At 43.7% G+C, this 25,052-nt stretch overlaps 1 protein-coding gene across 3 annotated transcripts; it reads right to left on the reverse strand.

Annotated features, from left to right (window-relative positions):
- Nucleotides 1-5,469: 5,469 nt before the first annotated feature.
- Nucleotides 5,470-23,584, reverse strand: OPTN (optineurin). Of its 3 annotated transcripts, none has more exons than XM_074167287.1 (14): nt 23,528-23,584; nt 22,504-22,683; nt 20,546-20,748; nt 18,230-18,385; nt 16,344-16,420; nt 14,096-14,230; nt 12,879-12,963; nt 10,956-11,071; nt 10,437-10,586; nt 9,303-9,396; nt 8,476-8,634; nt 7,647-7,777; nt 6,623-6,702; nt 5,470-6,419 (listed from the first exon to the last, which is right to left on the reverse strand). In XM_074167287.1, the coding sequence occupies exons 2-14, from the start codon at nt 22,667-22,669 to the stop codon at nt 6,298-6,300; spliced, it is 1,674 nt and encodes a 557-aa protein (XP_074023388.1). In that variant the 5' UTR covers nt 22,670-22,683; nt 23,528-23,584; the 3' UTR covers nt 5,470-6,297. The 3 variants fall into 3 exon arrangements, with proteins under 3 accessions (XP_074023388.1, XP_074023398.1, XP_074023392.1); XM_074167297.1 differs by having other exon boundaries at nt 14,096-14,227; nt 23,528-23,564; XM_074167291.1 differs by lacking the exon at nt 23,528-23,584 and adding an exon at nt 23,260-23,404.
- Nucleotides 23,585-25,052: the final 1,468 nt, after the last annotated feature.

A 25,052-nucleotide genomic window follows, 5' to 3' on the forward strand; every position in this document is an offset into this window, starting at 1 on the left:
ATTCCCCTCACGGCTGCCCCCCACCTCACGGCCGCCTCCCCCACCCAGTAGAACCCTGACCCCCCCCAGGGCTTCCCGGCGGATCCCTGATCCCTCACCCCCAGGGATCGCTCTCGGGGCTCCCAGACTGCCCAGGGATAGCTCTCGGTGTTCCCGGCCCCCCGCCCCCGCACCCCGATCCCCCCGGCCTTTCCCCTCACACCGCCCCGCTCACCGCCAGCCGCGCGCTCCCCGGCACCCGCCAAAATTCCAACCTGGCCCCGCCCCATCCCGCGCATGCGCGAGCGCAGCTCGGGGCGGTGCGCGCCCGCGCCATCGTTAGTCCTGGCAGTTTAGGGGGTGGGGTGAGGCCGCCCGGCGCCATCTTGGTTGTGGGCGGGGCGCCATCTTGGTTGTGGGCGGGCAGGGGGAGGATGAGGATGGGCGGTGGGGTTTGGGCCGAGGGAGAGGGCGGCGGTGGCGGCGTAGGGATGAGCTGCTGTGCTGAGATGAGGTTCACGGGTGTGAGGGTGACGACATCATGTCGTTAGACGCCTCGGTGGAGCTGTGTGAGGTGTCAGGGCCTGCCCTCTGGGGTGGCCCCGTGGGGTGAGACCTGTGTCCACACAGCGCTGTTGTGAGCCTGCTTTAGCCGTGAAGAACTGCCTGTGTCTGGTCAGAGGAGCTTCTGAGGAGGGTTACAGCAAGCACCATAGTCATCTGAATAACCTAAATAATCTTGGCACTCGTGTTAAGCCAGCAAATTCAGACCCAGGTATTGTCCTGTGCGGTTGTCAGTATTTTGTAGTCCAGTTAAGTATTTATTTGGTGCAAGCAACTACGATTCTGTGAAAAATAATATTTCTGAATATGTACCAGCTCATTGCTCTGGCCGCTTTCCCCTTGCATCAATGATATGCTGAAATCACCCCAAAATTGCCCAAAATTGGGCTTGGATCCCAAGGCCTTGCACTAAATCCGCCCTGGAAGATGATGTACAATGAAAGAGAGGAAGTCTCTGGTATTTAAAGGCTAGTGGTGCCAGTACCTCCTTAGAAAAGATAAATTCAGGACATAAATCCTGTGGTAGCTGAAGGAATCAAGAAGAAGTTCCAGCAGACAGCAGGAAAAAGCTCAAAGAGATAAATGCTCTACTGAGAGTTGAAATGCTCTGCTGAACCAACCAAGCTGTCTGGCACGTGCCATGTTAGACTCTTCGTTTTGGGTTTTCTCCCTGAAACCACATGCCCAGCCCAGGCATGCTGGGCTCACTCGTTCTGGATGCATCTGCCTGCACAATGCTCGTGCAAAAGTGTTTGAGGGGAGCAGGAGCAATGAATAACGACAGGAGCTGGGGAAGAGCGTGTGGGTGCTGAGGCCCCGAGGGGGCTCCTCCATATTCCTGCTTACCTGTGATGGAAGAGGGGAAACACCTTGTGTCCCATCTTGGCATGGGTGCGAATCCATGGGCAAGCACGGGGACTCTGTGATTTCATATTTTCCCTCCCTCTGGCTGCTAATTGCCAGTGTGACCCAGGCTAATCACAGAGCATCACCATGTCCTCCTACTCTCCATCTAACTGGAGCAATGATGGCTTCCACACTCCTGTGACTTGAAGTCTGCAAATCCGGAGATACCTTGCTGCTAATGAACCTCAAGCCACCCCCCAGGACTGCTCTGGCCCCTTCCCAGTCTGGATTTTAAATCTGAAGTGGGATGAAAGGCTTCTGGCTCCTATACCACATCAAGTCAGGGTACTGATTGTGGAACACGCTGCTACACCAAGAATGTCCTTTGTTAAAAACAGAGATATGTGGACAAGTAATAATTCACAGACACGTAGCATCTAGTCACTTTAAAACAAAAGTACATTTTATTTTATCTTTCATCTAAGGGAAAACAAAGGGGATGAACTCTTAAACCTGTGTTAATGAGCATCTGTTGGCTGTGGCCACCTGTCATGATAAGTTGTCTGTCCGCTGGAGAGTTAATGTCATCATTAACCCTGTTAATGATGACAACAACAGAGAAATAATCCCCCCTGTTGCATGAACATGTTTCAGCGTTGTAGTTTTATTCTTTGCAGTTCCTTGTGCCTCCTGATTTGCACTATTAGACCTACTATCTTATCTTTCCATGAAGACCTACATCAGCTAATGCCCATGTCTTCCTGTTGATATTCGTGCGCTAAGATCCCCTCTCTTTCTGAAGCCTCTTAAAATGATTAATTTTGACTTGACGGATGCATAAGTAATTCCTCCTTTGGACTTTCACATTGATTTTCTGTGTTTTCATTAAGGTTAATGCTCCTCAGATGAAATCAGCTCTATTATCATTCTATTAGTTTGACTTTGGCCTAGTAGCGTTTCCATCAGATTTTGATCATTGCAGAATCCATAACTATCACAAAGCTCCCATAATAAAATTGGTTTTGGGGGAAAAAGCCCATAAATCCTACTGTCGCAAGGAACCAATTAAAAGGCAGTAAGAGATTGCATCTGCTGGGAGTCCTTGTAATTGATGAAGAAGGTTCTAACCGAGCTGATGAATACCTTTTCACAATGGATTTTAGTCAGCTCTTGTATTACCTGAAATTATGGATGAAGCTGTGTGAGAACATGAGCTATAGCTAACAGAAAACAAGAATCCAGAGTCTACAAGAGATAATTAGAACAACAGTGACAACGAGCAAAATAAAAGCAACTCTTCACTTTAATTACAAGAGCAAAAAAGGGATTGTTTCTTCTGGTATTGGTAGCTGAGAATTCACTGATGGCATGACATGAAAAATACACTGAAGGAAGATTTTTTGTGGCCCAAGAAACATCCGCGGGTATTTTTCTTGTGTCTGTTTTAAGACTATTCATCTGCTGAGAGTGAAACATAAATTTACACTATTGAGGCCTTTGGTTTGAATTAAGCAGCTCTAGAATAGTTTCTGTTTCAGGTTTGAAGCAAAATACTGAGTAAAATATTGAGTCACCAAACTTTCTCATTTCACTGTTGATCTGTTCAATGTGTTTTCTTCTCTGTGATTTGGATCTTCAGCCACAGGACAATTTGGAGAGGCAGTTACTGATGGAAGTGGGTTGACAGGAGAGTTTGTCACGTGCGAGTACAATGTACCTGCTGTAACTCTGCCCATTCAGCTGTGGTATCCAGCAGCCCTAAGGCTTTCTCCTGCAGAGCTGTTCCTATTCTCCTGAGCTCAACATCACAAGATGACATAACCTGTATCTATATAAATTTCACTGCACAAGCAGCTCTCTCACAGGTTGTACCGTCCTTTTAATGTTCAGAACTTCAGAGCACAGAAGCCTGTTGATCAGCCACACATGACCTGATCTTTTTACCTTCATTTGGAAGGAAAGCATTCCTGCCCCCGTACCTGAAAAGCTACAGCTCTCCATCAGCCATCACCGATGGACAACAGTAACGCTTGAACTTTGTACCACGGCTTGACTTTTGTTCCTTGAGAACGGTCTCCATGACCTTGGCTGAAGCTGGACGCCCAGTGGAGCTTTCCATGTACCCTATTATGGTAGAACAGACATCCCCAAACCAGAACCCTCTTCCAGGTGCGCGACTATGCCCTTTCTCCTCACCAGTCAAAGCACTGACCTCAAAGACCCCATAAGCACAGTGGAGAGAAGACAAGCAATGACAAAAACGGATGCTTCTTTTAGCTAATCTCTCTTAAAACCGGAATCCAGTGCTCCATGAAATATAATAATTTGTCCTGACATTTAAGACCTTTTAATATATATTCTAAATTGTATTATGTGATTATCTACATAACAGGTATGGAAGTAGCTGTCCTTTTGAAATGAGGAAACGATGGCATTGATGGAGATCTGTTAAGTCCTGGACTCACCTTACTCTGTCCCACCTCCTTTGTCCCTCGCTTGATTTACTAAATCTAATGTTATTTCCCATAACTCCTGCAATGGGGCACAGTAAGTACAGTCATCATAGCTGTCAGTTTTCTGTTCAGAAATTCCCACTTCGGATGACTCAAAGCCTGCCTGGTGAATAATTAATGCTATAATGGTCTTTTACCCTGATTTGCTATTTCTCTTTTATTAAATGAACTTTTTTACCATTTTATTAGGTTAATGCTGAAAAGCTAGCATTTTGTTCCGACTGTGCAATAGTAGCAGTTTATGTTGTGGCACTTTCTTGATGAAGTTGGATACATAAAGGAAGTCAGTCACTTTCACACTAGTTCTGTGGGAAGTTTTTGATCCCACACAGTCCCTCCAGGGGAGTTTAGGTGACCACCTCCACAAAAGACATTTCCCTCACCTTTTCCCTTCTGCTCATTTCTTTCTGCATTAGGAATATGCAATTGCCTACAACCCAGAAACACAAATTCCTGCCTGCTTGCCTTTATTCTGAACAGCTTTTTAACTGACAAATCCCTCGGAGAAGGGATACTCTTACCCTGCAGTAAGAGTAAGGTTTGGGGATCAGAGCACCCTTGTCTTTTGTTAAAGCCAGTACAAGCAAAAACTAATTACAATTGTATTTTGTTATAGTTTTGCTCTTCACATGAACTTACTCCAGTGAAGGTGTTTTAGTTACAAATGCAGTTTCTCTTGCATTTTATGTTCCAGAGATCCAAGTACTTCTACAGTTCACGTTGAAGGATTCAAGCTTCCTAACTCTGTCAGCGCCTGTGAGACCAGTGCACTGTAATGACAAATCAGGAAACATTCAGGATTATAACGTGAACTTTGAAGCAGAAGGGTGAGCCAAGAAACAATAAAGTGGTATTAAAACTTAGATGTTGAACTTCCATACTGAGGTTGTGTGATAACCACACTGTGCTCCTTCTGAACAGCCAGCTCACACTTTTGGCAATCAGAACGGAGTTGACTGGGCACAAACGGACCTTGCTGGTGCCTCTCGGTGAGCCAGACAGACCTACCACAGAACAGGATGGCACGGGTTTAGATACTGGGTTGTAATGAGTCCTAGCATATTTCCCTCCAGATATTCTGGCTTAAACAGTGGAAATAAAAAAAAAGGTTGGCAGATTGGTCAAAACCACTTGGAGGCTTCATTCCAACTGGGCAGTGCCAAAGTAACCAACGCTTTCGTTTCTTCAGCAGGAAGGCGATGCCATAAGGAGACACCATTTTGGCTGCTCAGAGGTTTTCATGCATCTCTTACTTCCCTTCCCTGCCAGTTTCCAACAGTGCAAATGTTGGCTATTTGCAAAAGATGTTCAACTCGCCATTTGCATTGATCCCAGCAATTTGCTCGAGTTGTTTCCTGCCGTTCATGCTGTTTCATATTTTGTTGAGTTGTATATTTTCCTCCCTTATGCAATAGCAAGTTAAGACCTGGGGTTTTTTGAGATAGAAACACCAGGGAGGGCAAGACCAGAACTAATACACTACAGTTCTTTTTGCACGAGCTTTTCAGCTGTAGGTATTTGCAATCCTGTTTCAGCCTCCAAAGTAGTCACAGGCAGAGACAATTTTATACTTACAATAGATTTATTTTGAGATGTGAAAATCCATTATACTCTTCTCTTTAAATTAGGTTACATCCATCTCAGCGCTTTCTAGCACAATACTGTACAGGTTCAAATGAATTTATAAAGAAGAATCAACACAACACCTTAAAAATCAACAGTTCTATAAAACCAAGTGACTTGGGCACACCAGGAGCTACATATATCAGACCTCAATGGTCTATTTTAAACCTTACCCACATCTGGCTAAAGCAAGAAGTTACATAAGCCATCAAAAATTTAACATCAGATTAGTATGGTCACAAGGGCAGCAATAAAACTGCCATCTGGAGAAAGAGCAGGGTTCGTTTCAAACGCTTGATGAATACAGCACTACTCCACTTTGCTGAAAGCTTCTCAAACAGCTTTTTTTAATGCATTGGTTTCCTGATATATGGTATAGGAGAGATGAAGTATTTACAGGCTCACAGTACTTTAATTGATCAGCATATATCCCATCTCCCACCCGATTTCAGTGATTCAGCCCTGTTCCGTGGGCTGGCCACAAACGCAGAGCACATCAGGGGAATGTTCCTTAAAGATTTCATAGCAGCAGACACACTGGGAATTCTTTAACGCATCCACATCGTTTAACCTATAAAAATTACTTTCCTCAAGCAGATTAAAACAAGATTAGCGAGTACAGGGCAGGGTAGGAGTTCTACTCTTTTCCCATTGAATTAATGAGAAAAACCCTGAAAACCTCCTTCACTGGATGCAGGAGTTGAGCATTATTTGAGCAGGGAGAAGAAAAAAAAAGTGAAATTCCAGAAGATGAAGAATTGGAAGGCATCACTCAATTAATGCAGTCCATAACGTGAATCTGCAGCGTGTCCAAATCAGGTAGAATTTCTTGACATTTGGGACACGAATACATTGAGATATTCTGCTGCTCTGGCCAGTCTTGACTACCAGTTCCTGCAAGCAGAGAAGATAACCAATTACCTGTTATTTTATTTGATTTTTCCACTCTTTTTGTGAAGCAGTTGAAAGAGGATTGGTGGCTTGGTCCTAACGGTCAGAGAATCATGCTCTGAATAGCCACAGGGGAGCTGCTTGTATCCAAGCAAAGCGGTTTTAAACTGCACACAGCAGGGCCCGGCTCCATGAATGTACAGTACCTCTTTGGACAAGGCGAGGCGAGTGCTCCCGATCTGGTGCCCTGGCTCCGTGGCGATTCTGCATCTCCGCCAAAGAGTTTCTGAGAATAAAAAGAAAAAATAAGCCAAGGACTCTGAAAAAAGACTAAGCAAAAGGTATCTTCCCTTTGTCTATGGAGAATGTATAAGGTTTCAAAACAAATCAAAGGATTTGTAAGTAAATCATGTCAACTGGTCACGCATTTAGTTCACAACTGCTGCTCAGAAACAGGACCTAGAAAAGCTGCTGCTTTGTGAGACCGTGCCAGGGTCCAGCTGAAATCAAGGGCATACAACTGACACCAGCAGGATTTTGGCAGCTTCACACCTAGAGACCTGGGGAACACTCCTCTGGAGAACTCACAGCTATTCAGGGCAAACTGCAAATTTGATTAAAGCAGAAAAGCAAGTTATTCCAGAAAAAGGGTTCAGTGCACAGTTAACATGACATATAACTTGATTCTTTGAATTCTGGGCACTCTTCTTGTACTCATGGCTTCCACAAGATGAAGGGAGGACACATGGTGAATATTTCTTTTTTATCTTTTACAGCCAGGAGTGTTAAAATGGTGCAATTCCACAGTATCACAGTACTTGAAACTATGGGTAGTCACTCACCACTGCCACCTGGGGAAGCAGCAGATATCCCTGGCACACAGGCAGCAAGCTTAGCTGCAGATTCACCACCAAATTCGAGGCCAGAACCCAAAGAAACTCAAATGAATCAGCAGGGAAAATTTATCGGGTATGAATCATCCAGAGTGAAATCTTGTTAAGGCACCCAAGTAAGAACTAACACGCCTTACAGAGATTCTATTGCAAAATTAAAATGATAAGTCAGCCAACTATTTTTTTTTTCTCTTTTAAAGTTCAAATTAACCAAGAAATAAATGTCAGCAGAGTTGTTTGCCTTTCCACTGAGATGCTTGCAGGACAATGCTGGTCAACTCCAGCACACAGGGTAACAAAACAGTTCAAAGGCAGCTCAACCATAGTCAGTTCTCACCGGCCAAGATCTTCAAGGTTTTGCTGCTCTTTTAGCAGGTATGCCAGCTGGACAGCCAACTGCTCCTTCTCCTCATGGATCTTCTCTCTTGCTGCCCTCTCAGCATGGAAGTCAGAACAATAGACCTCCATCTGATGAGAGAAATGAAATAATGGTGAGAATTTGTAACTTGGACTGAACCACAGTCATATATTATATATCAAAATAGAAAATCTGTATCATAGCCTGCATCTACTCAAAACACTCCTATGGCACCTATACACGGCAAAGCAAAGACCTGCACTACTTACAAGGTGAAGAAGACTCAGTAGTTTGCAGATTCTATAAAAGATACTTCAGGTATCTTATCTGGGACAGTGCTATTGCCCTCTGCTGTACAGAGGCAGAAATGAGGCATAGACAAGTCACTTGACCAGTGACACAGACAAATCTGCAGCACAGACAGTGGAACCAGGCCAAGATGCCAGTTCTGTGCCTTAAATGGGAGGCAGATCCTTTTTAGTGACTGTTTACACACACTGGTTTGAGTATAATCATGCCTAAAACATATGTAGTGATTCTTCAGACAGTGGTTTTTAAATACACAAACACATCTATTCCCAGCTTTTGTTTGTTATGCCAGACTCCAGCATACACAGTTCCTCCTACAGAACTGTACAATATGGTGGTAACGGCTCTGCAGGGATCTGCAAGGCAGGCCAAGTAAGGGAATTATGCTTTGGAATTGAGGACATGTATTCAGTATTCCAGAGTGAGCTACTGAATACCTCCTTCCGGTTTCTGAACACTGGGTGGGGGAAGTAGCCAAATTCTGAAGAAGATCTGATACCTGAGCACGGAGCACAGTCATGGTTTCAAGATCCTCCTCTTGTTTAGCAATAATCTGCTTCATTTCATCTATCTGGAGCTGTTTTGCAGCAAGAGCTTGTTCTGCCAACTCCACCTTTGCATTCAGTTGTTCCACCACAACTTTATCCACTCTGTCCAGCTGCAAGGAAGAACTATGATTACGAGATGAACTCAGAATACAACTCTGCTTGAAATGAAAATTTACTTCTTACTCCTCCTGCCCTTGGAAAAGCTTCCAGTTTTGGTCATCAAAGGAACTCAGACTAAGGCAGCAGTGGTGATTGATACTTTAATTTAAAGATTAGTTTTGAGCTTTCAAACTACACTGTGTCAAGCTGAGAGAACTCCCCAGTGGACTCTGCAAAAGATGCTCTCCCACTTTCCAAAATTATACAGTAGAACTGGAACTTCCGTGGAGCCTCAGTTATGAGCAGGACCTCACTGTGGCCGGCATTCTATTTAAGATTACAAAAATGTTGAGAGGTCTGCCCTCCCATATTTACAAAGTGTGCTGCAGGAACACCAATATGCCTTTGCATATCACTGATCTTTAAGGACTGGACTCCACGCTGCAACGCAGGTTAGACCTTATCAAGAAAATACCACAGAAGTATTGATGTGTGGATAAAGTTTTCTATAACTGACAGAACAGGATCTATGTTTATCAGACAATGCTGCTAAGTTGCATGCTATATTATGTGGAAGGGATGACAATTGTTTCCTGCTTGAATTTGTTCCTAGATACATTCTCCCATCCCTTCCCATTCCCCCTTAATTAACTATGAATTCTTCTTATTTAGAGTTTACCTCTTTGAGTTTCATTTCATCAATTGTTTTCATTGCCTCAGTGAGTTCAGAAAGGAGTTTGCTATATGCCTCCTGCAAGCTACTACATCTTGCCCTGTTTATGACAAGAAAAGAGGTGAAAGTTTGAAACACTTAAAAATTCGTTGAAATCTAAATAATCTGTTAGAATTTAGAAAAAAGCCACTACCAGCTCCTTGCAAATGAATCTGCATTTCTGATAAGAAAACAATCATGCTCCATCTCTCAACATCTCTTTTTTTAGTGAGTTGTGTGCTGCTCTATCCATGGACTGAGTCCAAACAAATATCCGTACTGATTGTCTGCATTTCAGATTGAAGAATCCATCACCCAGTATTTTTATATCAAGCTCACAAGTTCTGTTCAAAATTTAACACCTCTCTTAGGGAAACATCCAAGTCTTGAGACTTCAAGCAAAGGAGAATTCGTCAGGAGAAGAATCAGACACAGACTTCAAGATAACGAGCCGCTTCTCCAGCAGCTGAAGACAGGCCCTTCAGGCAGTTCAGCCTCTCTGTACAGTTTGGACCGACGTTATCACACTCCTTACATGGGCTGCACATGAAAGGCAGCAGGGAGCCAGAGCAAACAGCCAGTCTCTTTACTTCAGCTTCACTGCATACTGACCTCTCCTAGTTGCAAATGTGTTGTAGGGACCGTAGAACTCTTTGTTAATGTCACTTTCCCATCATTGTCACCATCTGACTTGTGCCTGCCCTCCAAGATATGTATGCATTTACCCCTGCTAGTCAGTGGAACAGCTGTTGTCACTTTTTTGCTTCTTTTGCTTGTATATTATACCTGATCCTTTTCCATCTTTGACTGTGTGACAAAAAGGAGACACAAGCTTACAGCTCAAATTTTCTTAAGTGAGGTGCTCACTAGACGAAAGGATACAATTTGGGCCTAATAAAGAGACTCCAGATTCAAAGTGACATAGACACTGAGCTGAATACAGGTTTGTAGTTCAGACTCTACAAATATAACATGGTTTCAAAGGGTGCAGAAAACAAATCTTATTTCAGATTAAATTCCTTTTTGGCCAGGTTTCCTTCGACTACCCTTCCCCACAGACAATACCTCCCTGGAACATAAAATGAATCATGTCATACTCACTTTTCTTCATGTGTCTTTGCTTGTTCCAGCTTGACCTCTGCCTGCATGCTCTCCACCTGAAGTTCCAGCTTCTTGATGGTGTATATTAGCTCCTGCTTCTCCTCCAATTCTGATGCAGCAGCCAAGCTTTTTCTTTCCAGTACTTGGCACCTGACAGAACAAGGAAAAAAGGTTGATCCCTTAGCTTCTTCACCTAGAACTAGAACTGGGATTGATTATGTGAAGCAGAAAACAGGAAAGAATTGCCTTTACATCAGGAAGGGTTAAAACCCAAATCTTAAAATTCAAGGCACTGGGGTTCTATTTGTAGAACTAGGTTGGCAGCTCAGATCTTCTGACAATTACTGTCTTTCTGTACTTTCATCTCCACTTACAAAGAAGGAGCAATCTTTTATAGCATTTCTATGAAACAGATATTTAAGTTGATATTTGTAGAGCTGGTGAGTTTCCCAAGGTGGGAGCTGTTATACGAATATATACTGGGTGTCACGGCAGAACTTTTATTCTTCTGAACCTTACTTCTCTTGAAGCTTCTTCTGAATCAATTCTGCTTCTTTTAACTTCTCATGGGCTTCCTGAAGCTCTTTAAACAGAGCACAAACTTGCAAATTCAGGGTTTCTACTTCACTGCCAACCTTTTAGGAAAAAAAAAAAAAAAAGGGGAAAATTACATATGGACAATTCAAGATAGGAAAGTTGCAGGATAACTAAGAGATCTAACTGGGAAGCACTGTTCTTTCTCTGAAGAAAACGGTGTAATTCAGTATGCACCACTTCACTCTATACTCAGTAATAAGTAATACCCAGTAATAAGGCCCCATCTACAAGGCTTCACAATTACCAATTATTCCTAAAAATGGCAGAACCTCATTTTGACTTAAAACTTTCATAAAATCCAGGTGACTCAAAGACAACACTATTACTGACTTTCCAACATTGGCTAGGATACACCTCATGCAGATCTACATTTTCCTCCTCAGAGTTCACAATTTTAAACACACATGAGCAAAGCAGGCAGACTTCATGATTACTGCCACTCCTCTAAGCAATAGTTATAGCCTGTCAAAGAAACATAAATAAACAAATGATTTATCCCTAGACAGGCTTCCACTGGCAAAAGTCTGACTTCTAATAAAGCTGCACTGTAATTCTTGGTCCGTGGTGAAAGCCATTATAATTCAAGATATTTTACCTAGTTGGAACACAATCTAGCCATGCTTCTGAAGGCAGATCTAGCAGCCTTGCTGAACGAAAAGGCTAACTCGACTCAAAAAATGCCATCAGACAGTACAGCGTACTGTACACCCATTTCTTATCCTGCCCAGGGAAGGAGTGACACCTAAATCACAGCCTCCTAGATCTCTGCTTCTGGGAAGCTTTGCAAGTAGCCTCCCAGGGGAGGGAGGGCAGTAACTGCAGTGGTGGTGCTTTAAGATGACTTGTCTCAGGAGACCTGGCTAAGAGTAGCATCCAGCTGTGGTTTGGCAGAGAATGTGCTCTGGCCTCTTCTACCCCAGCCACTCCTCACCCTCCAAACAGAGCCAAAGCAGCATTCCTTCTCTCCCAGCATGTCTTCAAATGCAGAGCCCTCAGATGGTCCACACTGCACCCTCACATTGTTTCATTAAAGATCTGCATTTTACAACAGGATAACAAGAGCTCTGCTGACAAGAGCCCTCTGAAGAAACCCAACACCATATAAATGGAAACAACGAGTGCCACCACAAGGATCTCACTATGCTGACCTCAATATCAGTACTTAGATGAGGAGCATCTGGCTCAAACTGTAACTCAGACAAAATTGAGATAAAATACTGGAAAGAATTAACTGAGACAGCATCCGCTTTCCTAAGAAAGGACATCTTTTGGCCTGAACACAGACCAGTCTTGTTTAACAAAGCCAACCCTGCCCTAAAATACTTGTTCTGGCCTTCAGTTTGCCTGGAACTGTATCAATCCAAGATAGTTATGTCCCACCACTGTAATACATCTCACCAAAAACACGAAAAAAACCCCCAAACTAGGTGCCAGATGTGCTCCACATTTCAAGTCTGTTGTATAGTACACTGTCATTGGATTCTGATCCAAAACTCTCACCTAGGCAGCAGTGAGGAAACTCACCCAGTCTAGAAGACTTTCTGGAGCTAGAAATGACTGCATCTCTCTCTTGAATGGCCATGGCCTGGGTGATGCAGTGTACCTGTAGTTATGTCGTGCTTCCCTAATTCTTGGCCACCAATCTCACCCCTTTTTGGTGGCTGGTGTAATTTGGAACCACCTCTAAGATATGGATTGGAGAGTTCAAAATTCACTTCTGTACTCTGGGCAGGGTATTTGCCCCTTGCTCCTTGAGTGCAAGTGGAAATCTAGGTCCTGAGGTTGCTGGCCTCAATAAGTAAGCTGAAAGTTGTTAAATCTCAGCTCAGGAGGACAGGTACTTACAGCCTCTGAACTCTCCTCTTCTTCCTGTTCAGTTTGTGTCCCACTCTCCAGGCAGTTGCTGGTTTCTTTCTCCAGCTTTGACAGTCTGGAAAACAGAAGGAGACAATAATGATGGATTTGGCCTACATTTAAGGTGAGATTGTGACTATTCAGGTATTCCACGTTAAGTGATATACTTTCTTTCTAACATCACAGCCACAAATGAGAGACAGAATTGAAAGCATAGACATGCAGGAAAGCCTGCACGATCATGGGGGTTCCTGAAGAACACAGGACACCCAGCATGTATGTTTAATTAAAATGGATGTATAAGTCTGCAGGTGTGGTGAAGGACAGTGACATTAATTCCACAGTGATCAATCTTTGGTACAGTCCAAAACTGCTAACTCTTGGAAATGGGTCAGTCTGTTCATTGAATCCAGTAATTAATATTGCCTCTATTTTTCTTCAATATTTTCAGAGGCTGAGATTTCTAAGAATCATTTGGCTATGGCTCATTACCTCTTCTAGGAAGACCACGTAGAAGCAATTACCGTGACACGAACCTTTCATAGTAGATAATGTCCAGGAAGTCCTACTCTGTCTCTGTGAAGTGGAGATTTGGAACAGCTACTGCTTAGGCAATTTTCCACGCCTGAACAGTCATGCCGATTTATACGAACATAACTGAGCTGAGATGGACCCACATGCAGGTCTCAGTGAAAAAAAAAAGTCTCTCTTAGACAAGTTTGGAATTAAATTTATTTTAGACAAGCTCACATATTGCTAAATGTAGCCTGCCAATATCATGAAGAGGACTGTAACCCCTGTTTTATACATAGCGATTCTCTTAAGGCCTCACACACAGGTAATTCATACAAAAGCAAATAACTATGGAGGAGTGAGTGGACAGAACATCCTTAACTAGTCATCATATCATCCTGACATAACTGGGGGAAAAGTTTGAACCCAAGAGGAAACGGGTAATTTGTCTTGATCTGTGATGCTACAGGAAGTAATAATAGAGCATGGGAAGTCTTTTGTTCACAAAACAGGACCCATGGTTTATCCATATAAGGACTACCACAAAAATAAATTATTGCTACTGAGCGCTTGGGAAATTCCCCGTCCAGGTCACACTGATATTTCAGCTGGTCTCTGATCAGTCACAAGACTTGGTAACTGCAGCAGCCCTGAAACAGAACAGCTCCAAATGTTACAGTGCACCTACTTCATACCTCTCTTTCTGATCCTGAAGCTCCTTCTCCAGTTCTTCCCTCTTCTGAGTTTCATTTCTAAGGCAGCAGAGCAGCTGGCTCACAGTTAGCTCCTCAGATTCCAAATTCTTCGACTCATCTGCAGTTTTGCTCCTGCTTCAAACCAAACCAGATGTAAATAACAACAGCTAGATTGTACTAGAGCACTCCCTAATCCCTAGTTCTGGGGCCCAGTCTGAGAGGCCACCATTTCACACAGCGCTGAAAACCAACTTTCTGAGCAAAGGGCTTATTCCCAGGAACCAAGATCTGCCCACAAGGCACTAGCCACAGTCCCCGTCCCTGCAAATGCAATCCTTGCTTTGTGCAGTGCTCAGACAGTCTCTGTCAAGCCGGGGGAACAATTTAGTACTTAAACAAGGAAAACAAAAGCAGTCAAGATAATACAAAACCCAATGCATTTATTCGAATCTACTTTGCAGCCCCTTCTGCAAAGTGCTGCTGTCTATTCCCCAAATAACATTTTTTTCTAATGAAACATGCAACATTTCTTATGTCTGTCTCATTCCTTTCCAGGAAAAGAAGGCGTGTTCCACTAAAATTGTTCATCAGAAATTGCTTTGCTTTTCAGAAAGTCTCTTCAATATTTCATCTCCATCACAGTCTAAAGCTCTTTTTAAAATCTCATTATGCTACTGTAGAAATGAACCAAAACAAATAAAAAACTACCTGAAAAATAAGTTAATTTCCTCATGATAAAATACTGTATTCCGTTCCCTCCATTTTTATGACATCTAGACAGAAAGTCAAAATCCCCTAACAATATGGTAAGATAGGCAGGTTATATACACTGTACATTTCAGAAGCTCAGCTGTAAAACAGCGTGTGTTTAAAACTTTGTTGTTGTAGTTCAGAACAAGAAGTAAAGTATAGTCCTCTAAGTGCTCCTGAGAGCTAAAAATCCTTGGCGAGCAAAATTCAATACCCCAAAACCAGTGCTCAGCCAGGATATTTTAAGGAAATAACTTTTATCGGGGGATTTTTAGTGCACCATTCTACTCTTACAGAAATAAACCTGCCCTGAGTGGATCACATTTCTCTGAACCTGTTAACAGCACCAGTCTAAAGTTTCAATGCTGGACAAAGACACGTGGTGACACAGAAAATATTTTAAGAGGTAAATATACCCCCTGTTCTTGTAGATATGGTCCAGATACTCATCAAAAGGTACACATGTCCCACAGATAATGTCTTCTCATAATTACAATGTTCTCACAAGCCACCGCTAATGAGAAGCTGAATACTTACAACCCAGTCTGTGGTCAGGGACTCTCGGTTTCATCCATAACCACAACTTTTTTTTTTTTTTTCCCTTCAGCTTCTTAACCACATGCTGAGGGACAAGTTTTCTATGTCATTACATTACAACACTGTTCTCCCTTGAAGTGACGCAGGGAGTCACGATCTGTACGTGTAGCACGGCTTTCCGGCCTGCTATGCCCTTAGCATTTTCTATATCCTTTCCTTCCAAAAGCAAAAGCTACAAATTAAATAAGGGAGTTCAGCCACAGCCATCTAGCTGCTAAACTGGGCAGTATCCAAAATGGAAAGTTTAATAGTATCAGCTGTCTATGTCCATGAGAAGTAAAGGTTCACCTAGGGGCAAGAAAGTCCCTTGTGCCCTGGAGCTGATGTAAAGATCAAATTTTGAGAAGTAACCCAAACAGAATGTTGGTATCTTAAGCCTAGTAACCTGAAAAATAAGAACTATGTTATTGCACGTCTCTGTGCCCCACCATGATACACTTTATACCAACCACACACAAAAAGAACAGACAGGTTCAGACCTGAAAGATTATGAGACCTCTGATTCTTACCAACATCACTATAATTGGGTAGAGGACAGATACTTTATTAGATGGTCTCCAATGGCTAGAAGGGAAGGAGTACCTGCAGCCTCTATCATTTGAGTTTGGCCTCCCTTAAAAACCTGAAAAGTTGGCAAGTCAGCGTATACATAAGTGCCTGGCCAACTGATTAGAATATGCACTCCCTCTTGTCAGCTACTGAAAATCGGAAGGAAAAATGCCAAAGAGCTGAGGGTCTTTCCGATGTAGTAGGAAGGTAGAGCTACTGCAATGGAGGGATGCTAGGCCACAGAAAACCAGGATTTTCTAGTGCATTCCTCATAGAAAAAGGTTCCCTCACATTGAAAACAAAACACATTGCAGAAGTCTGAATCACACACACCACACAAGAACCTACATACATGTAGATAGCAACGTTACTGGTCATTTCACCACTATTCTCTTGATGTTCCTTTGCAGTTCGATTTAGTTCTCCTTCCTAGGAAAGAAAAAAACACTATTAGCTTGGTATATGGACTAAGCAGGACACAGGTTTATTTACTTGAGTTAAGGAAGGAAGAAAAACAGGGAAAACTACTATCACAGGGATAAAAATAAATAAAACCACAGAACTCCTACAGATCAGTTTCATGTTTGGAAATTCTTAACTTAAATACTTCACATGCCTTTCCCTGTTTCTCTTCCAGACTGATAAGTGAAGAGGAACAACGAGATTGACCTTCTCCTTTCATCAACAACTTCCATAGCCACTCTCCCCTATAAGGGTGACTGGGCACCACACAGCAACAGCCAACATCACTGCAGGTGGCTTTAAATATGAGTCTAAAAACCACTCTCCTGCCTCCCAAAAGAACCACTCTTCTTTCCCACTACAAAACTCACTCCTTGATCTTTGTAGCCCAAAGGAGAATCTTTGTAGCAAAAAAAATGGAGAATGCATCCTTGAAGGTTTCCTGCAGTCTGAAGTTTTTTCAACAACTCCAAGCAAATTTTAATTAAATTATCAAAATTTCTTGTTGCACTTGTGCTTTCCAGAGAGGGATCTGCTATTATGGCAATACTGGAGACTCACATTTTCACATTTCACCTGTGAAATTTTTTCAGATACAAGAACAGTACAAAAAGTAGAGTTTTGTGCCTCTGGGGAACACCCTACAGCTTTGCCTGCATCTCTACATATCTGTCAGTAGAAAGCGAGCCCCGTTCTCTCAAGAAAATAGCCCCTTCTATGTATAAGTGTTGCCCCTTAGCAAAACATAGTACCGATGCTCCCAGGAATTCCAACTGAGATAAGACTCTTAACATTTTGAATTAGTCCAAAGTCACCTGCTGGACCACGTTGGTTTTTCCAGAGAACATTTTTAGTGCAATGGAGGCTATCTATGAAATTAATTTACTTTGAGCATGAAAGCGGAAGGACAAAAATAAATTCCAAGTCCTTTAACACAATATCTTCTAACACAAGGGCTCTATGTCAGGTAATCTAAGAGACCATAGAATCATTTAGGTTGGAAAACACCTTTAAGATGAGAACACCCCAGGGAAGTGGGGTTGTTCAGCCTAGAGAAAAGGAGGCTGAGGGGAGACCTTATCACTCTCTACAACTACCTGAAAGGAGGTTGTAGCAAGGTGGGGGTCGGTCTCTTCTCCCAAGTCACAGGTGATAGGACAAGAGGAAACGGCCTTAAGTTGCTCCAGGGGAGGTTCAGATTGGATATTAGGAAAAATTTTTACACTGAAAGGGTTATTAAGCATTGGAATGGGCTGCCCAGGGAAGTGGTTGAGGCACCATCCCTGGAGATATTTAAAAGACTGGTTGACATAGTGCTTAGTGACATGGTTTAGTGGTGGTTTTTGTCAGAGTTGGGCTGATGGTTGGACTAGATGATCTTAAAGGTCCCTTCCAACCTAGACAATTCTATGATTCTCTGATTCTATTCTAAGATCATAGAGTCCAACCATGCAACTCTTCTCCCAGATCTCCTGTGCCTGTATCTTGTGTTACTGCTGTTGCTGGCAATCTGCTGTTCCCTCTCAGAGAGGCATAAAGACTATTCATTGACATGGGTATAGATTCACCCTTTCAACTAAAGGAAGGCAGGATGCTAAATACCTCGCTGAAGAATGTCATCAAACAAACATTGTCACCATAATTACACTCAGACCCGACTTCCTCATCATTAGCCTGGTACAAGAAGAAAATTAAGTTTGCAAAAAAAGCAGGACTGAGCTGGAACCAAAGTTTCTGGCCACAAGTCACTGTGTTCTTTTTATTCCCCTCACTTACATTCATCCCGATCTCCACAAAGGAATCCTCTGCTGAGATGTTCAGCTTGACCTGCAGTTCTGAAATGATGGCTAGCAGATCTGCCTTCTCAGCCTGAAGCCGCTGCACCTGGGATTTCAGTTGCCTCACTTCCTTTTCGGGAGCCATGCAGCCCTCCTGGGATAAACAAACCCTGCCATTAGCCAAGCAAAAGGAAACACTAGCCAAGGAGCACAGAGCCGGAACGTAACAACGGTGTCCCGCATCCCTTCTTCTCTGTTTAGGTTTGCCTGGAAAAACCCTTATCCATGACAGGTTCTCCCCGAACCTAATCTCTCCTTCACCTTCTGCCTCTTCCCTTTCCCCAGGATGCTCAAAACCCTCTCTTAAGCCTCTGTGTAACCAGGAAGCCTCATTGTTTTCTCTCCTTTAAATGCCTCTCCCCATTATGAAACCTTCCCTGTGAGTTTGTTTCTTCCTCATTTTGTAATCCAAATCTTTCACCTCCTGGCAAGGCCTTCATTACACCACATACCATCAATGTATATTCTGGGCAATTCCTGGAGTCTGAATTACATTCTAATCTATCATTCACACCAAATCTCCAAACTCTTCCTATGCTGACGATGTCTGTCATCCTGCAGTACTACCCTACCCACCTGACTTGCTGCTGTCTCTGATTTTGTGTTTATGCTGTAAGAGGATGTAATTAGCAAAGAAGAGAGAGTTTTACAGCAACCTGTGCTAACAGAGGTACGGTTTTGAAAGAAACCCTCCTATGAGTGCTGGTTTATCACTAAGGGATGATATATCTGTGATTGACTTTGAATGAAACACAAATGTCGCTTAACGGTAGCAACAGATTAGAGTTTCTCTGAGCTAACAGTAAAACACAGAGGTGAGAGAAATTAGTTAAGTCTTTCTGTTAGAGGAAATCTTTTCCATGCTCTTTCTAAACAATAAAAAAAAATAATTAAAGTAGAACTAAGGCATTCAAGAGAGAAAGTAATTTTGGCTTAAATGACACTGTCAGCCTGAAAATCATAATCAGAAATGAAAACACTGCTGTTTAAATTACAGTTACCACTGGCTGATATAACTGCAAAGAATCATGGAAGAACCAGGGCTTACTTTACGAAGCTCTTGAAATGAGATAATTAAAAGAGATTTTTTTACTTTTAATTTTTACTTTTCTGAATGTTGGATTACTCAAGCAGGTTGGATCACTCTGTTAATAACATACTTTAAGTTTTCAAAGTACAAGAAGTTCTAAACCAGGTAGAGGCAGAATAAATCCTCTACTTCCCCTTCAAAACTATTTCAGATTTATGAAATTCCGAGTTTCCTTGACAATCCTGAAACACAACCTTTAGCCTGTAAAGTAAAGATTGTGTAAGTAATAGTTACACAATCACACTATTTATACATTACTTTCTTCCCCTTTGTAACTTCTGAACTCACTGGCCAATTTTGATTTACACGCTGAAAAATTTCTTAGAGTTCCGTAAAATAGGCCGTCAGGAGAGGAAAGGAGTCTACTAGTGTCTCAGCTGAGAAAAAGGCTAATATGATCATGCTTCATCAGGCAACAGAGAATCCGCATCGGTCCCGGAGGTACCAGATACCAGGATGCATCAGTTTGGCTCTGCATGAAACTTCTCGTCAAACACCTCTTCACATGACCACGTGGGACACAAAGCAAGTTTTGTTTTAAGAGGCTTTTTCCATGGGTGTCTTCAGTACTACCTGCAAAATGTTGCCTGGCTACTAAGCAATCAGCCAAAGGTAAGACAGAGGGAGAAAGCTCAGTCAGACTCAAATGGGGCAGCAGAAACACAGATCTAATCTGATTTCAGTAAAAAAAACTTTCATGAGAGGACAACGATAAAATAAAAATAGATGGCAGGTAATTTTTTTTTTGTTTTTTTGCTTATGTGACAGCTTCTCCCTGGAAACACAAATACAAAAGCAATTAAACAATCACAACAGACAGATAATCTAACAAGCAAAAGGACAGAGTCAAGAGATACCCAACAGTAAACAAAACAAACAAAATAAAGAATGAAAGTTAGCAAGAAATGTTAATTTCTTATGTCAAGAATGTTAGTTATTATTGTTAATTAGATGTTAATTATAATGTAAATTATCTCAGGTGTGGCACAATTATTACACTCTGAGAAGACTCACTTCATAAAAGAAATGAGACCTCTTGTTAGAGCATAATGATAAAAATGGGAGATGTTAACAAATCTCCAAACCTCCCAGTGTTCTGAAGGGACACGAATATTCCAGACTTTCAATTTAAAATCATGTCAATCCAACCAATTCCTTATTTACCATTTCAGCTCCTTCTTCCCTTTCCTTCAGTCTCTGAAGTTGTTGCTGTAGCTGTTCATTTTCAATGCACTTGACTAGCAAGCACTGCTTAGCCTCCTTAAACTTTAGCTCGTAAAATTCTCTTTCTTCTTTCTGCTTCTCTCGCCAGACGGAAAGTTCTTCATATCGGTCCTTCATAGCTTGGTTATGCACCTTCATTGCTTCTAAATGATAGCCAGAGACAAGACATTGATTCACATTAATACCCTGTCAATCAAACAGCAGATTTCCACTACACTGAGCTCAGCCTTCTTCAGTAGTATCAAGTGGGTTAGCAATAATTGGCTATGAAACGCAAACCTCATTCTCGTGTACCTTAAATACCAAACCAAAACTGAACTTATTATAGTCTGTTAGCGCTATAATAAATAGCATTAAATCCACTGCTGAAATCACATGCCCACGCCCACACTCTCTCACTTCCTGACTTACTCCTAAACCAAGAAGGACAAGCAAGAAGTATTCTTCACTAGAGGCGCTTGGTATCCTGCTACATGTGTTATTTACGTGATCAACCCAAATGAAACTCCTGCACTGAGATTCTGAAACTGGTAGGGAAAACAGACATCCTAGACTGGTAAATTACTGCATGAAAACAGATGCTATCAAATCGAAAGTTTCAAATATACCCAACAATGCTCTAGTTGAACATTTGGTTAAGCCTTGATCGAAAGCATTGAAAAAAATATACCCGACAACTTACAGCAAAGTCAGTTCACCCTGGCTGGAAAGCCACGCACATGTAACAAAGTCAGTATGTAACAACATCACTCTTACTATTGTAAAATGCTTACAAGATTTTTAGGTAGAGTCCATGAAAGTATTTCAGACTTGGTTTTTTCAAAGCAACGAACTCAAAGCCAGTTGCTTGAAAATCTTATATACATTGTATTTTCCAGTAACTTCCATTACGTCCTGATGTCATATTATAAACTGCCAACAAATCCTTCAGGTTATGAAAATAAATGTAGCTCTGGAGAATGATTCTGCAAGGTATGAGTTACAGCAGCTGTAAATATGGTCCCAAAACATTATCTTACACGATAAAGGACCTTTTAGTAAAATATCAGAGGCTCTTCTAGAAACAACTTTCCTACTAGATACCCACGAGACCCAAGGCAGAGAACTTGTACCAGGTCCAAAAATGATTCAGGCAGAATTTAAACACTGGTGTAAAATCACAGCACACAAGATATGCAACTTCATGCTCTGCTGCCATGTAAACAGTGAGGTACTTCTGTCTTCTACACAGAAAATTCCCAAATTCCTTGGGTTTTTCTCTATCCATTTTCAAAAAAATACTTATCCAACACCTAAACTCCTGGGATCCAGAAGCAAAAGCTCTCTCACCTGAAAGGCTCAACTCATCAGGCATTTTCAGGGAAACCTATTGGTTTCTTGCAGATAGACCCTGCCGTGGCCACCACTTCCTTTTGTAGTACAGAAGGTGCCGCCACATCTAAATGTTCATAGCCGTTACTACCCACAATGTTAGACAGCCTGCTCCAATTCCCCTCTGTGCCTGAGAGGATGCACCTCCTTTCAGATAGCATCCTAACCCAAACTGTTCTGGGTGCTGCACAACCCCACCCATCCTGATGCAGCTATGGTATAATGTTAGTCTATCTGTAATGCAGCTGCCCAACTGTCCTAAAATAAAAAACAAGAAAGCTTTTAGAGGTTGAAGAGCAAAGAGCACATCATAGTATGAGATTTTTCACCTTGTCTCCTAAAATATACGGTGCTATACTGCTTATATGTGTAATTATACCGCTTATAATGTGCAATTGCTGCCCAGGTATAAAATGTTATCCAGCAAGGGCAAATGAGCACTGAATTCATACTCATGGGACAAACAAAAACCCACAGAAGAGACTTCAGGGTTTTGCATTTCAAGACCGGTTCCCCTGCACATTCACCTTTTAACTCATTGTTCTCAGTGATCAGTTCTTTCATCTGTTGTACCATCTCTTCTGGGGTGTAGGTACTAAGGGCAGGGGCAGCCATGCTGTCCGTTCCATTTTCCGTTTTACTCTTGGCATGCTCTCCATTTTCAGCAGGACGGCTCTTCGATTTGCTGGACATCTCTGAAGCATCTACTACAAGGTTTGCAAAGAGAAAAGTCTCAATTTCTTGCCCAATAAATGTTTATAAAGAACACATAAATATACCTTCCTTTTATTCAGAAAAGCAAGCTGCACGCCTTGTCACAACACGCAGGCACCTTCCAATCCCTCTGACCCCACTTCACCAGAATATCCCTGAGTCTCCATATCCCATTAACCCCTCACAAGACTCCACGAATAAAGCCACTGATCCCCAAGACGTCTCTTCCCCGGGAGCCTCCTCCTCTGGGGATGAAACACCCAGAACCCCCGTCTCACCCGCTCTCTTCTTACCCCTCACCAGCCCCGGGGGTGCGCGGCCTGACGGCATTTTGGGAGCTCGGCAGCAGCTCCTGTCCCTGAGGAGAGCGGGCTCCCACACCCACCCGGCCCTGACAGGGCCCGGCCGCCGCCTCCCCCCGCCCCTCCCGGCCCCAGCGCGCCCCAACGCCCTCCGTTTCACGCCGCGAATCCCTTCCCGCTGATTTTTAACTTTCATTTTCGCTTTCTTTTCCCCCCCTTTTTTTTTTTTTCCTCCTCCACCGCACACCCGGCGCCCCGCTGCGCTACCGCGGGGGAGGCTGAGGCACCCGCCTCTGCCCGGTCACGGCCGCTCTGTCCCGCCGCACCCCCATGGCCACCCCCGGGCCGGGGGGCGGCCTCCGGGAGCCGTAAACCGGCGTTTCCCCGCTTGCCGTTCCCCAGCCGAGCCTCCCCGCAGGCCCAACCCGGATCCGCCGAGTCACCGGGCGAGCCCGCCCACGACGACAGCGAGGGAAACCGGCCGCCGTCCCCCCGCGCCGGGATCGCCTCAGGGATGGCCACCCGCCCCGCTCACCCGCCTCACAGCGCGCCCATGGCGGCGTCGGCCCCGCTCAGCTGACTGTCCTTCCCCGCCTCCTCCTCCTCCTCGGGGACTTCCCAAGCTCCGCACTGCCCGCCCACCGCCGCCTCGGCGGCAGGGCAGGCTGCGGGCCGGCCTCCAATGGCCAGGCCTCCCGGCCCACCTTCCCTCACAGCCCGCCCCCCGTTACCTCCCTGAGGAGCCCAGGGGCTGCCAGCCCGGCGGGAATCGAAGCAAAATGCCCCGAGGAGAAGCAAGGTCGTGTGGGGAGCCCACCACCCGTCGGGGGGGGGCGGGGGGAAATCGTGGGTCTCCACAGGAGGAGAAATAAAGACAGGGGGATGTGGTGGAGCGTTGAGAGGCGTCAAGAGGGGTGATTGGGAAAGGCCTCTTGGTGCATGAGGCCTAAACGGTGGGGATCAGGCAGCGGGTGCGAGACGAATGAGAGTGGTTTTTGCACAAGGTGTAATCGTAGAATCATAGAATCATGGATGGAATTGGAAGGGACGTTAAAGATCACCGAGTTCCAACCCCCCTGCCATGGGCAGGGACACCTCCCACTAGACCAGGTTGCTGAAAGCCCCATCCAGCCTGGCCTTAAACACTTCCAGGGATGGGGCACCCACAGCTTCTCTGGGCAACCTGTTCCAGTGTCTCACCACCCTCACAGTAAATAATTTCTTCCTGATATCTAATCTAAATCTCCCCTCTTTCAGTTTAAAACCGTTCCCCTCTCATAGCTACACTCCCTGATAGTCCCTCCCCATCTTTCCTAGAGCCCCTTTAGGTGACTGGAAGGGGCTATAAGGTCTCGTTGGAGCCTTCTCTTCTCCAGGCTGAACAACCCCAATTCTCTCAGCCTGTCCTCACAGCAGAGGTGGTCCAGTGTCTGTTCATCTTCGTGACTCTCCCCTGGACTCGCTCCAACAGGTTCATGTCCTTCCTGTGCTGAGGGCCCCAGAACTGGACACAGCACTGCAGGTGGGGTCTCACCAGAGCGGAGCAGAGGGGCAGAATCATCTCCCTCATCCTGCTGGCCACATTTCTTGTGATGCAGCCCAGGATGCAAGTGCCCGTGGCAATGACTTTTCAGTGATTATTGCCACTGGATCAAATCAATTAGGATGGGGTTTGCCACGCTATGGGGATGTAGTCCATTAATGGCTGTCAAATGTCACGGTCAGATGCAGTGTCTGGCCAGGGAAGTCTTTAAAAGCCTGGTTCTGGGGATGGAGTTAGTTGGGGCAGTTCATCCCACACTGTCCCAGTGCTTAGTGACTGTCCGTAGCAGGATGCTGGGCTGGAAGTACCCCACAGTGCCTGTTCTTAGGTAATAAATAGGACCAGCTATGATATTTCTGTTCCTTTGTTTTAAATGGAAAAAATGTCATTTTAGCTAAAATGCCAGCTTTCTATGTAGAAAATGCCAGTGTTTCATTAAATAACTGCATGGCTTGAAAATAAGCTCTTTTGATTTGAAAATGCTGCTTTGATATCTCCTAGGAGCTATAACTGTCTG

The sequence above is a fragment of the Numenius arquata genome, chromosome 2, assembly GCF_964106895.1.
Source record: "Numenius arquata chromosome 2, bNumArq3.hap1.1, whole genome shotgun sequence".
Classification (NCBI taxonomy): Eukaryota; Metazoa; Chordata; class Aves; order Charadriiformes; family Scolopacidae; genus Numenius; species Numenius arquata.